This window comes from Oncorhynchus mykiss, chromosome 13 (assembly GCF_057628025.1).
Source record: "Oncorhynchus mykiss isolate SJ-2025 chromosome 13, ASM5762802v1, whole genome shotgun sequence".
Classification (NCBI taxonomy): domain Eukaryota; kingdom Metazoa; phylum Chordata; class Actinopteri; order Salmoniformes; family Salmonidae; genus Oncorhynchus; species Oncorhynchus mykiss.
Genome location: NC_143034.1, coordinates 42,828,954 through 42,842,202, shown reverse-complemented (window position 1 = coordinate 42,842,202; position 13,249 = coordinate 42,828,954). Strand labels below are relative to the sequence as shown.

Here is a 13,249-nt window from a genome sequence, read left to right as displayed (position 1 = left end):
GGGCCACAGTTTCAATTTCACTCCGGAGGAGAGGTTCAATGTGTAACCTTATTGCCGCCTGATAAACATGACTTTTTCCTTTGAACCCCCACTTTGGCCCCTCTAATATCGCTGTAATCTGTGTTTGGCTCTTCAGCTGTCAATAGGGACACCCCTGAGTGGGGCAGTCAGGGCCCTGAGCAGGGGCCAGTCACCTGGCTTGGTGGAGATAGGCTTCTAAAAATAAGTGTGATTGCATGAGAAGAAGGGAGGTGAAGCAAACAAGCTATAACTGTGGTTGGGTTTGTGTGTTTTGTGCTCTCGCTCTCTCTCTCTCTCTCTCTCTCTCTCATCAAAGACAGGAGGCAAAGTATAGATTCGATGGCTTGCTGGTGCTCTGCAGACAAATCTTTCTCTGAGAGAACAGTAGATGCCGATGTGTTATCAATATTCCTGCTTCTCCTGTGTCAGACCCACTTAAGTGTGAAAAATATGCAGTGGGTGGATCAATAGGTTATTCCCAGGGGAAGCCGCTCTGTGCTATGTGAGACACAATTGCTACACGGGAAAAGGACTGTTACATTTATGTAAATCCTTTATGTCTAGCTAGAGTCAAAATATACACTTCTTGGATATACTTATTCAACATTCATGTCATAGTTCAATGCCACACTTTATATAAATCCTGGCATTTTAGGTCACAATGAGATTACGTTCTACAAACATTTTATTAGAAGGACACAAAGGGAACTATCAGGATATCAGGAATGAACTGGGCATGAATGAAAAGGCTATTGATTCATATTGCACATCAGGCGACAAGTTGTGGGTCATATTGTTTACTTCGGTGGTTATTATGAGTCACTACACACTGGGCACAAACATCATTTCAACGTCTAGTTTTGGATTTACATTCAGTTGACTTGTCAACTAACGTGAAATAAAATTTTAAAAAATGTCACCAAGTCGTTGGATTTAGGTTAAACGTTGGGTGAAAAAAATACATTCTTTAATTCTTTAACGTTGATGACTTTTTGCAAATCCAGTCCGTTTTCCACATTGATTCAACATCATCACATTGCATTTCTTTGTTGAAATTACATGGAAACAATGTTGATTCAACCCGTTTTTGCCCAGTGTCTAGAAAACACCAAGAGCACATTGGCACCATGATAAGATCTTGATAAACCACACAACATGCATCTGGTCACAAGTTTACAACCCAGGAATTGGCTACACATCACGAATTAGGGAACTCTGATGCAGAGTATTGTGGTGCCGTTGTGTTTTGTTTGTTAAGAAGAGGAACCACTGATAGTGATCTGTTTCCAATTCAACAAATGTGGTAAAAATTGTAGATGAAGTTAGATCTATACACAGTACCAGTCAAAAGTTGGGACCCACCTACTCATTCAAGGGTTTTTCTTTATTTTTACTATTTTCTAAATTGTAGAATAATAGTGAAGACATCAAACTATGAAACAACACATGGAATCATGTACAGTTGAAGTCGGAAGTTTACATACACCTTAGCCAAATACATTTAAACTCAATTCCTGACATTTAATCCTAGTAAAAAATCCCTGTTTTAGATCAGTTAGGATCACCACTTTATTTTAAGAATGTGAAATGTCAGAATAACAGTAGAGAGAACTGTTTATTTGTGCTTTTATTTATTTCATCACATTCCCAGTGGGTCAGAAATTTACATATACCCAATTAGGATTTGGTAGCACTGCCTTTAAATTGTTTAACTTGGGTCAAACATTTCGGGTAGCCTTCCACAAGCTTCCCACAATAAGTTGGGTGAATTTTGTCCCATTCCTCCTGACAGAACTGGTGTAAATGAGTCAGGTTTGTAGGCCTCTTTGCTCGCACACACGTTTTCAGTTCTGCCCACACATTTTCTATAGGATTGAGGTCAGGGCTTTGTGATGGCCATTCCAATACCTTGACTTTGTTGTCCTTAAGACATTTTGCCACCACTTTGGAAGTTTGCTTGGGGTCATCGTGCATTTGGAAGACCCATTTGCGACCAAGCTTTAACTTCCTGTCTGATGTCTTGAGATGTTGCTTCAATATATCCACGTAATTTTCCTGCCTCATGATGCCAGCTATTTTGTGAAGTTCACCAGTCCCTCCTGCAGCAAAGCACCCCCACAACATGATGTTGCCACCCTTGTGCTTCACAGTTGGGATGGTGTTCTTTGGCTTGCAAGCCTCCCCCTTTTTCCTCCAAACATTATGGCCAAATAGTTCTATTTTTGTTTCATCAGACCAGAGGACATTTCTCCAAAAAGTATGATCTTGGGTCCCTATGTGCAGTTGCAAACCATAGTCTGGTTTTTTTATGGTGGTTTTGGAGCCGTAGCTTCTTCCTTGCTGAGTGGCTTTTCAGGTTATGTCGATATAGACTCGTTTTACTGTGGATATAGGTACTTTTGTACCTGTTTCCTCCAGCATCGTCACAAGGTCCTTTGCTGTTGTTCTGGTGTTGATTTGCACTTTTCACACCAAAGTATGTTAATCTCTAGGAGACAGAACGCGTCTCCTTCCTGAGTGGTATGACAACTGCGAGATCCCATGGTGTTTATACTTCCGTACTATTGTTTGTACAGATGAACGTGCTACCTTCAGGTGTTTGGAAATTGCTCCCAATGATGAACCAGACATGTGGAGGTCTATGATTTTTTTCTGAGGTCTTGGCTGATTTCTTTTAATTTTCCCATGTCAAACAAAGAGGCACTGAGTTTGAAGGTAGGCCTTGAAATACATCCACAGGTACACCTCCAATTGACAAAAATTATGTCAATTAGCCTATCAGAAGCTTCTAAAGCCATGACATAATTTTCTGACATTTTCCAAGCTGTTTAAAGGCACAGTCAACGTAGTGTGTTTAAACTTCTGACCCACTGGAATTGTGACACAGTGAATTATAAGTGAAATAATCTGTCTGTAAACAATTGTTGGAAAAATTACTTGTGTCATGCACAAAGTAGATGTCCTAACCAACTTGTCAAAACTATAGTTTGTTAACAAGAAATTTGTTGAGTGGTTGAAAACGAGTTTTAATGACTCCAACCTAAGTGTATGTAAGCTTCTGACTTCAACTGTAGTAACCAGAAAAGTCTTAAACAAATCCAAATATAGTTCATATTTTAGATTCTTCAAGGAAGCCACCTTTTGCCTTGATGACAGCTTTGCACACTCTTGGCATTCTCTCAAACAGCTTCATGAGGAATGCTTTTCCAACAGTCTTGAAGGAGTATGCTGAGCATTTGTTGGCTGCTTTTCCTTCACTCTGTGGTCCAATTCATCCCAAACCTTCTCAATTGGGTTGAGGTTGGGTGATTGTGGAGGCCAGGTAATCTGAGGCAGCACTCCATCACTCTCCTTCTTGGTCAAATAGCCCACGCACAGCCTGGATGTGTGTTTTGGGTCATTGTTCCGTTGAAAAACAAATGATTGTCTCACAAAGTGCAAACCAAATGGGATGGTGTATCACTGCAGAATGCTGTGGTAGGCATGCTGGTTAAGTGTGCCTTGAATTCTAAATAAATCAATGACAGTGTCATCAGCAAAGCACCCCCACACCACCACACCTCCTCCTCCATGCTTCATGGTGCGAACTACAATGCAGAGATCATCTGCATCATCTGTTCACCTACTCTGCATCTCACAAAGACAATGCGGTTGGATCCACAAATTTCACAGGACAGATTTCCACCAGTCTAATATCCATTGCTCATGTTTCTTTGGCCCAAACAAGTCTCTTCTTCTTATTGGTGTCCTTTGGTAGTGGTTTCTTTGCAGCAATTCGACCATGAAGGCCTGATTCACACAGTCTCCTCTGTGTGAGGGGTGTGTCTGTGACTTGAACTCTGTGAAGCATTTATTTGTGCTGAAATGTCTGAGGCTGGTAACTAATGAACTTATCCTCTGCAGCAGAGGTAACTCTGAAGGTTTCTTCAAGTGCAGTCACAAAAACCATCAAGCGCTATGATGAAACTGGCTCTCATGAGGACCGCCACAGGAACGGAAGACCCAAAGTTCATGAGATTTTCCAGTTTGACTTAAAGTAATGATGGACTGTCGTTTCTCTTTGATTATTTGAGCTGTTCTTGCCATAACATGGACTTGGTATTTTACCAAATAGGGCTGTCTTCTGTATACCAACCCTACCTTGTCACAACACAACTGATTGGCTCAAACGCATTAAAGAATGAAAAAAATTCCACAAATTAACTTTTAACAAGGCACACCTGTTAAGATGTGCAATCCAAGTGACTACCTCATGAAGCTGGTTGAGAGAATGCCAAGTGTTCGCCAAGGCTACTTTGAAGAATCTCAGATGTAAAATATATTTTGATTTGTTTAGCACTTTTTTGTTTACTATATGATTCCATTAATTATTTCATAGTTTTTGATGTCTTCACTATTGTTCTACAATGTAGAAAATAGTAGAGATAAAGAAAAACCATTGAATAAGTAGGTCCAAACTTTTGACTGGTACTTGAGTAAAGAAGTAATATGTTGGATGAGTGTATTGCCCCCCCCCCTGTTAGCGTTAGTTTATGCTAACTTGCTAGCTGGCAACTTCACAAGCAGTAAATAGTTAGTTAGCATGAGCTGCTAGCTAGTGCTAACTAGCGACCTTACTACTAGATCATCTGAGGTAAAATACATTAAAAAAGATAACGTGACTTAATTGCAGTTGTAAGCATTTCCACTAGTGACTGATAGCTTTACAGTTGATGTTACTTTATTGCCTTTTAGCTATTTTACACAGCATTTTATGTCATATAGCTAAATAGCTAGCTACGTTTTTTAAGAGAGAGCTTTCAATTGGCATCTCACCCCCTGTTTTCAGTCACAGGTGGGGATTGAATTAGATGTGAGCAGAGCAGGAGGTGGCCTCATGAGTTGTGCTCAGATTTGACTGGGGATAGCTTTATTTGTGACCTATGTACAAATTAGAATTGAGCAATAGCAGAGCATAAGAGAGTTGCCACATCAATATTAGACTGAATGAATCAGTTAAGTTATGAGTTATTCTTATTAATGCTTATATTCTAATGTTATTTAGTGTTATTAGATATGTTCCATTCCAATATTCCAATTCATTTTTTTTAATGAATTAAAAACAACTATTGAAAACCTTTTGCTCCTGAATGTCATTTTAAAGACAGCTGCGATAAAACATATCGCAATATTCAAATCATATTTTGTGCAATTGTACATAATGGATTGTATTGAAAAGGATCAACAAAGAAATAACAAAGGAAATGAATGTGCAGGTGAGTTAAAAAGAGGGACTTGACATCATATCTGCTCATAGTGCGGATATTCATTGGGACATGTGCAACAACATTTCCCCCCATATTTTATTTAAATAATTAAAATAAGACAAGTAGACTTAGCTTGTAAGTATTACTCACTAAATAATGTCTTGATAAAACGGATTAAATGGATTTTAACACACTTGCGTGAAACCCTATCCCATAATCTTCTACTGGGGTAACTTTTTATTTAACATTTTTAGAAAAGCCCCCTTTCAGAAAAGCCAGGGGGCTAGTTACCCCCTAGTACCCTATAGCCTAGTAATGCAATTGAAATTCACATAGTGTACTTTATCCCTTCGAATAAACCCTCCCATTCAAATAATTGTGAAATAATTAAACAATAAATGTACTTGAAAGTCATGATCATGCCCAAAGCTATAACTGCTGCTTTCATCTTGAGCAGGCTTTGTCCAATCTTGCCATGTCATGCCACGGTACATTTCACCGAAAAACAGCTTTAAATCAAGTGTGTTGAACACAGTTCTACTAACTGAGATGCAATAAGTACACAAAGTAGGACAACCGTAACAAATATTGTTCCCCGCACCACGGCTGATGCGGGTGCCTACCCAGCATTGACGCGAAAGTCGGGGAGCCGAGCACAGTGTATTGACCAGCATGTTCAAGAAGCAGCCAGTGTTTCAGTGGGGGGAAAGGATAATGGGAGAAAGATGAGAAGGAAAACAATAGCAAAGCGCATTTTCGACCTCGAATATGAAGAAGAGGAGGAGGAAGACCCCAAATACGAAGACTTTGGCAACACGACATCGCACAGCCAGCCTCCATGTGTACGTAAACGTTTAACGGTTATTTGTAGTCTGGTCTTCATACAGTAACGATAACTGCCCATTCCGTGAGGGGCGAGTATTTGTCGCTCACGATTTATGTCGCTAATTACCCTACCCGGACTGTCTATTACAGCACAGACTGCAGAAGAGAAGAAAGCACACACACCCGGTGAATGAGAACGTAGAAGAGAATCCACCATGCAACATTGCTCTCCAGAAGTTGAAAACGAGGGTTTGGGTCGACTATTATCATATCATATTTTTTTGCGACAAAGTTTTCTCTATTATCTTTCGGGGTTGGCACGCGTCTGCTCATTGTGGTGGCATCATATGAGCATGTTGACCGACCGACATAAATCCTATTTGTACGTTAGAAATATAGCACCCCACCTCCTCACTTAAGGGGTTACAACTTGGAACCACAAGGCTGTAGTAGTAGTGACACAGAGCGCATTCACCTCTCAGCGGTGTTTTGTTCTAATGGCGCTTATTGTGAGAGGGGCATGGTGAGGGCAGCCATTGATCTCAATGACGGAGAGGAGGAGGAGAGCACAAACCTTTGGCAAGGGGAAGTGGAGAAAAGAACGACAAGCCAAGACAGCAACAAGTAACATGTTGTTGCTACTACTCCTAAATAAAGGAAGGATGCTGAATCATAGCTTGACAATGAAACTTTATTTACTTTTTGTCAAGACAAAATAATTTATGAAGAAGAATATGGTATCATCACAGGGATTTTCTGTTGTTTCAACCTGGTTCTGATTTTTCACCATAGCAGACCATAGCTGATTATACATAATATAATACATTAAAAAAACTGTGACAATTACACACACGTGAGACAACGTATATGACTGATTTCTTATCTCAAAACAGATACCAGTGTCAGACAACCCCAGTGTGGAACGCATCGAGGAGGGTGACTTCATGGCAGAGGTACACTGGCTGATGGCTGTGTGTGTGGGTGTGTGTGATTGCATGCATGTGGTTTAGACTTTCTATGTATGACTTTTTGACTTCTTAATGTCTCTAAAGGGTCTTGGAGGCCTACAGTCACGTTCAAAGGCTGACCTGGTTGCCATGGTGCTGAGCATGCAGCGAGAGATGGACAACCTGAGGGAGCAAATCAGATGCCTCACAGGTGAGGTCCAGGCAGGAGAATAAGGAGGAAGTTGCCCCTAGACACTGATCTAAGTTCAGTTTTTAATTTCCCCTGCTAATGATTAAGGTCAGGAGTCAGGGAGGGTATGCTGTTCCTACATCTGTGCCTAAGAGCAACCCAGGATGCTTTAATCTCTTGAATTCTTGTGGGATTCATGCTATTGACTGCCATACAATCTATCGTATGCTAGCGTGTGGAAAGTTGGCACGTAACCTGGAGGCCCTGATCGAGAGGACGGAGGTGTGGTCGAGCAGCACGGACCGGAGAACTACATCTCCCAGCATGCCCGAGATCCTGGTGAGGAGTGGTGCCATGACAACGTCGGCCCTGCTGGCCTCTCCAGGGGTGCTGAACGGGTGCTGGGCGACCAAACTAGAGCCCCTCCACCCCCACCAGAATGGACAACCTCCGGGGTCTCATGATGGGGGTTCCCAGATCAACGGACCACCTCTCTATCAGGAGGTGATGAACCACTTTTAAGTGTCTTTGACATCAAAAATATATAGCAAAGGTTTTCGGGAGAGGTTCAAAGCTGTACTAGAAGTCACTTTTGATGTCATGCAATATGCAAAATTATATGTTTTCTTTGAAGTTAACTGAATAGGGCTTTGGTCTTGGTCTTATAGCAGAATGTCAGTATACAGTGGGGGGCATAATGATTGGCACCCTTGATAAAGATGAGCAAAAAAGACTGTATAAAATAAATTATACAAATACTGAGCTGTGTTGTATGCAAAAAAAATGGGAAAGGTCATTATTTTATACTAATACAATTGCTCAGAGAAAGAGATTTTGTTTAACAAGTAATACAATAAAATATAGGTGTCAAAATGATTGGCACCCCTGTTTTCAATGCTCTTGCATACCCCCCCCCCTTGTGAGGATAATGCCACTGAGCCTTTTTCTAAAATGTGTTATGAGATTGGAGAACACGTTGGGAGGGATCTTAGACCATTCCTCCATACAGAATCTTTCCAGATTCTTAATATCCTTCAAACCACAGGTTTTCAAATGAGGTTCAAGTCCGGAGACTGAGGTGGCCATTGCAAAATGTGGATTTTGTGATCAATTAACCATTTATTTGTGGATTTTTGATTAGTGCTTGGGGTTATTGTCTTGCTGGAAGTTCCACTTGTGGCCAAGTGTCAGCCTCCTGGCAGAGGCAACCAGGTTTTGGGCTAAAATGTCCTGGTACCGGGTAAAGCTCACGATGCCGTTGACCATAAGGGCCCCGGGAACAGTGGAAGCAAAATCATTTTGACCCCTCTCTCTTTCTCTGAGCAGTTGTATTAGTATAAAATAAAATAATATAATTTTCTTTTCTTTTTTTGCATACAGTACAGCTCAGTATTTGTATTATTTATACTGTCTTTTATGCCCATCGAGGGTGCAATGATTGCAGACCCCACTGTATCTCTAAAATGGGATGGGCCACGACAATGTTAAAGACGCAACCTAATGGCTTATGCCCTCCAGTTCATCACTGCAGAGCTGCTTGACCGCTGTAACACGGGGACCACTGCCCAGAAGCTGACCAACGACCTGCTCCGGGGCCTCTATGAGAGGGACTGCCTGGCCTCTCACTCCATCTCCGGCATCGTCAACAACAAGAGGGGCCAACCCAAGCCTGCCCTGCCTGCAGACGAGATCCAGGCAATACTGAGTAAGGTCTCGTCTGTACTGCAGCCTGAGACAGCTAGACACACCCCCTCATAACAGCTAGGCACACCCCCTCATAACAGCTAGGCACACCCCCTCATAACAGCTAGGCACACCCCTCATAACAGCTAGACACACCCCCTCATAACAGCTAGACACACCCCCTCATAACAGCTAGGCACACCCCCTCATAACAGCTAGGCACACCCCCTCATAACAGCTAGGCACACCCCCTCATAACAGCTAGACACACCCCCTCATAACAGCTAGACACACCCCCTCACAACAGCTAAACACAACCCCTCATAACAGCTAGGCACACCCCCTCATAACAGCTAGGCGCACCCCCTCATAACAGCTAGGCACACCCCCTCATAACAGCTAGGCACACCCCTCATAACAGCTAGACACACCCCCTCATAACAGCTAGGCACACCCCCTCATAACAGTTAGGCACACCCCTGATAACAGCTATGTCACACTTCCCGCCCTAACATCATGCTACAATGTAAATACCTTTCACGTCAACTTCATACTTTCCTATTAAAGCGGTGACTGTAAGTCGATCTGGATAAGAGTGTCTGCTAAATGACTGCTGTAACAGTGCTGTTATTTCCGTTTGACTTCTGGACATTGCCTGGGACTCAAACTGTCGTTTATAGACCGCAGTAATCTTGGTACAGTCATAGAGATGTATAGAGATCTCAGCTTTGTATCTGTGCCATTATGGCATCTGACAACATGGGCAGCGCCATTGAGGCTCTCTCCATTTTACAGAGTTTGATGTTTGAAAAAAAGTGTAAAGCTAATATCGGTGATTTACCGCCACCTGCAGTGCTGGAGTCTTAAACCAAATCTTATCATTCATTTATTGTGCCCATTAGATAGATGGCAGTGATACAGCTTTAAGCCATTTACAAACTAGGCAAAACAATTAGCTGAAGAAGACACCATAGTGCCCTCAAAGCTCATCACTAAGCTAAGGACCCTGTGACTAAACACCTCTCTCTGCAACTGGATCCTGGACTTCCTGACAGGCTGCCCCCAGGTGGTAAGGGTAGGCAACAACACATTTGTCATGCTGATCTTCAACACTGGGCCCCTTAGAGGTGCATGCTTAGTCCCCTCCTGTTTTCCCTGTTCACCAACAACTGCGTGGCCAAGCACGACTCCAACAACATCACTAAGTTAGCTGACAACACAACAGTGGTAGGCCTGATCACCGACAACGATAGGGAGGAGGTTAGAGAACTGGCAGTGTGGTGCCAGGACAACAACCTCTCCCTCAATGTGAGCAAGACAAAGGAGCTGATTGTGGACTGTAGGAAAAGGCGGGCCAAACAGGCCCCCATTAACATCGATGGGGCTGAAGTGGAGCGGGTCGAGAGTTTCAAGTTCCTTGGTGCCCACATCACCAACAAACTATCATGGTCCAAACACACCAAGACAGTTGTGAAGAGGTTACGCAACACCTTTTCCCCCTCAGGAGAATGAAAAGATTTGGCATCAGTCCCCAGATCCTCAAAAAGTTCTACATCTGCACCATCGAGAGTATCCTGACCGACTGAGCATCACCGCCTGGCATGGCAACTGCTCGGCATCCAACCGTAAGGCGCTACAGAGGGTAGTGTGTACGGCCCAGTACTTCACTGAGGCCAAGCTTCTGACATCCAGGACCTATATACTAGATGGTGTCTGAGGAAGGCCCATAAAACTGTCAAAGACTCCAGTCACCCAAGTCATAGACTGTTCTCTCTACTACCGCACGGAAAGCAGTACCGGAGCGCCAAGTCTAGGACCAAAAGGCTCCTTAACAGCTTCTACCCCCAAGCCATAAGACAACTGAACAATTAATCAAATGGCCTCCCGGACTATTTACATTGACCCCTCCTTCCCCTCTGTTTTTACACTGCTGCTACTCACTGTTTATTATCTATGCATAGTCACTTTGCAAATGACCTTGACTAGCCTGTATTCCCGCACATGTTTTTTAAAGAAAATCCATTTTTTATCCATTAAAATAACATAAAATTGATCAGAAACACAGTGTAGACATTGTTAATGTTGTAAATGACTATTGTAGCTTAATGGAATATCTACGTAGGCGTACAGAGGCCCATTATCAGCAACCATCACTGTTCCAATGGCACGTTGTGTTAGCTAATCCAAGTCGATCATTTTAAAAGGCTGATTGATCATTAGAAACCCATTTTGTAATTATGTTAGCACAGCTGACAACTGTTGTTCTGATTAAATAAGCAATAAACTGGCCTTCTTTAGACTAGTTGAGTATCTGGAGCGTCGGCATTTGTGGGTTCGATTACAGGCTCAAAATGGCCAGAAACAAAGACATTTCGTCTGAAACTCTATTCTGAGAAATGAAGGCTATTTCATGCGAGAAATTGCCAAGAAACTGAAGATCTCATACAACGCTGTGTACTACTCCCTTCACAGAACAGCGCAAACTGTCTCTAACCAGAATAGAAAGAGGAGTGGGAGGCCCCGGTGCACAACTGAGCAAGAGGACAAGGACACTAGAGTGTCTAGTTTGAGAAACAGATGCCTCACAAGTCCTCAACTGGCAGCTTCATTAAGTAGTACCAGAAAAACACCAGTCTCAACGTCAACAGTCAAGAGGCGACTCTGGGATGCTGGCCTTCTAGGCAGAGTTTCTCTGTCCAGTGTCTGTGTTCTTTTGCCCATCTTCATTTTACATTTTTATTGGCCAGTCTGAGATATGGCTTTGACTTTGCAACTCTGTCTAGAAGGTCAGCATCCCAGAGTCACCTCTTCATTGTTTTATTCGGCGCATGTGACAAATGCATTTGACAATGCTCTGATGCTCTGATTTTTGGCTGATCGCTCCCAACTCATAGGAATCCCCACCCAGTTGACGCCTTTAAAATGGTGGAACGGCAATGTCCATGCAAAAATGGGTTATTTCCAAAGTAATGATAACTTTACATCTCTATAGGTTTCTGATCTTTGACCTCTCACCCACAGGGGCGGTGCAGCACTACTTCCCAGGGAAGACGGACTCGGAGATCAAGGGCTACATCCGCCAGAAGCTGCAGAACGAAGCCAAGCGGCTCCGCAAGAAGCCTCATCTGGCCGTGAAGGTGGAGCCCGAGGCCGGGGCTGAGGGGGCAGAGACTACTTTCTACACCTAAGCGGTGTGGCCACGCCAAACCCCACCCCCTGTTCCACCCAGGGAGTGAAGTGCCCTGCCTCTGTCCAGGTTAAAGTGCAATTATGGGAGGGAGACACACGTAAAAACTGCTGTGAGAGGGAACCAAAATGGAGCAGCCTTATCAACACCAGTCTAGTCTATCTGTTTGTCTGTCCATTCCCAGCCACGTCTCTGGGCTGGGAGAGAAATAGGCTAGTGAGGGAGGAGTCTATTTGTCTGACAGTGTGATCATTCCAGGGGAAGTGTTATGGACTCCAGTCTGATCAAGACTAGTTACTGCTCAGGTGAAGTAAGATGATACTGTAGCTTATTCTTCCTCTGTCCTCTGGCATCGTTCGCAAGCCTCAGCCAGCTAGCCAGCCAGCAGTAGTAGGCCTAGTAGATGGCAAGTGATTTGTTACCAAGTTTAGTACTCTTGTTTCTGTGAAAGAGGTAGCAGTCAGTCGGTGCTCCATAGAGAAGTCGTAACAGAAGCCCCGAACAACATAGCCGTCAGTGAAGCTGCGCTGCACTCTGTGTCACTTCAGTTTGATGTACAGTATTGTCATTGACCTCGTGAAATGAACCTAGCCTTAGTATTGAATTAATTATAAAAAATAAAAAAAATACTTTCCCCCCCCCCAAAAGCATCATTGTCCTTTTTAAAAGAAAAAAATTCAGCTAGAACTGATACTTACACGTCATGTTATCATAGCAGCAATACCCTCGAGACATTTTCAAAATGGTATCTTGTAAAACATTACATTGACATTATTTAAAAATGAAGAGATTCAACCCACCCTTTTCTAATGATTACTCTTTACGTTGCATGCTGCATCAAAATGAACCCCTAATTATTACCTAACAATTATGCCAGTGCAACTGGAGACCAATAACTTCACCAGATATTGGCCACAAGATTCAGCTGTCTTTCTAAAGGACCTGTGTTCTTCCTGAAGCCCCAGGATGAAAAGGAGTTTCCCCCGGGTCCTCAGAGGAACCCAGCCTCGTCCCCACTCACCAGCTGTGCTCCTCACAAAAGACCCACAACGGAGAGTCTCCCACCGGGAACAAAGGATGGCGTGGGAACCACATATGCTCCATAATCAATACACCCCCGTGCTTTCTCTCTTATCCCACACCCACACAC

General features: G+C 43.1%; 1 protein-coding gene across 4 annotated transcripts; it reads left to right on the top strand.

The window, feature by feature from the left end:
* The first annotated feature begins 5,686 nt into the window (after positions 1-5,686).
* Positions 5,687-12,746, top strand: LOC110486160 (BEN domain-containing protein 6). Of its 4 annotated transcripts, none has more exons than XM_021557557.3 (7): positions 5,687-6,109; positions 6,243-6,341; positions 6,986-7,045; positions 7,145-7,250; positions 7,462-7,733; positions 8,748-8,934; positions 11,934-12,746. In XM_021557557.3, exons 1-7 carry the CDS (start codon positions 5,993-5,995, stop codon positions 12,098-12,100), a joined length of 1,008 nt encoding a protein of 335 aa, XP_021413232.3. In that variant the 5' UTR covers positions 5,687-5,992; the 3' UTR covers positions 12,101-12,746. The 4 variants fall into 4 exon arrangements, with proteins under 4 accessions (XP_021413232.3, XP_021413233.3, XP_021413234.3 ...); XM_021557558.3 differs by having other exon boundaries at positions 5,693-6,109; positions 6,243-6,278; XM_090196235.1 differs by having other exon boundaries at positions 5,819-6,109; positions 6,243-6,716.
* Positions 12,747-13,249: the final 503 nt, after the last annotated feature.

Coding starts and splice junctions, on each gene's coding strand:
- LOC110486160 (XM_021557557.3), top strand. CDS start 5,993: ATGAGAAGGAAAACAATAGCAAAGCGCATTTTCGACCTCGAATATGAA. Junction 7,046..7,144: donor AGGGTGACTTCATGGCAGAG/GTACACTGGCTG, acceptor ATGTCTCTAAAG/GGTCTTGGAGGCCTACAGTC. Junction 7,734..8,747: donor GACCACCTCTCTATCAGGAG/GTGATGAACCAC, acceptor TATGCCCTCCAG/TTCATCACTGCAGAGCTGCT.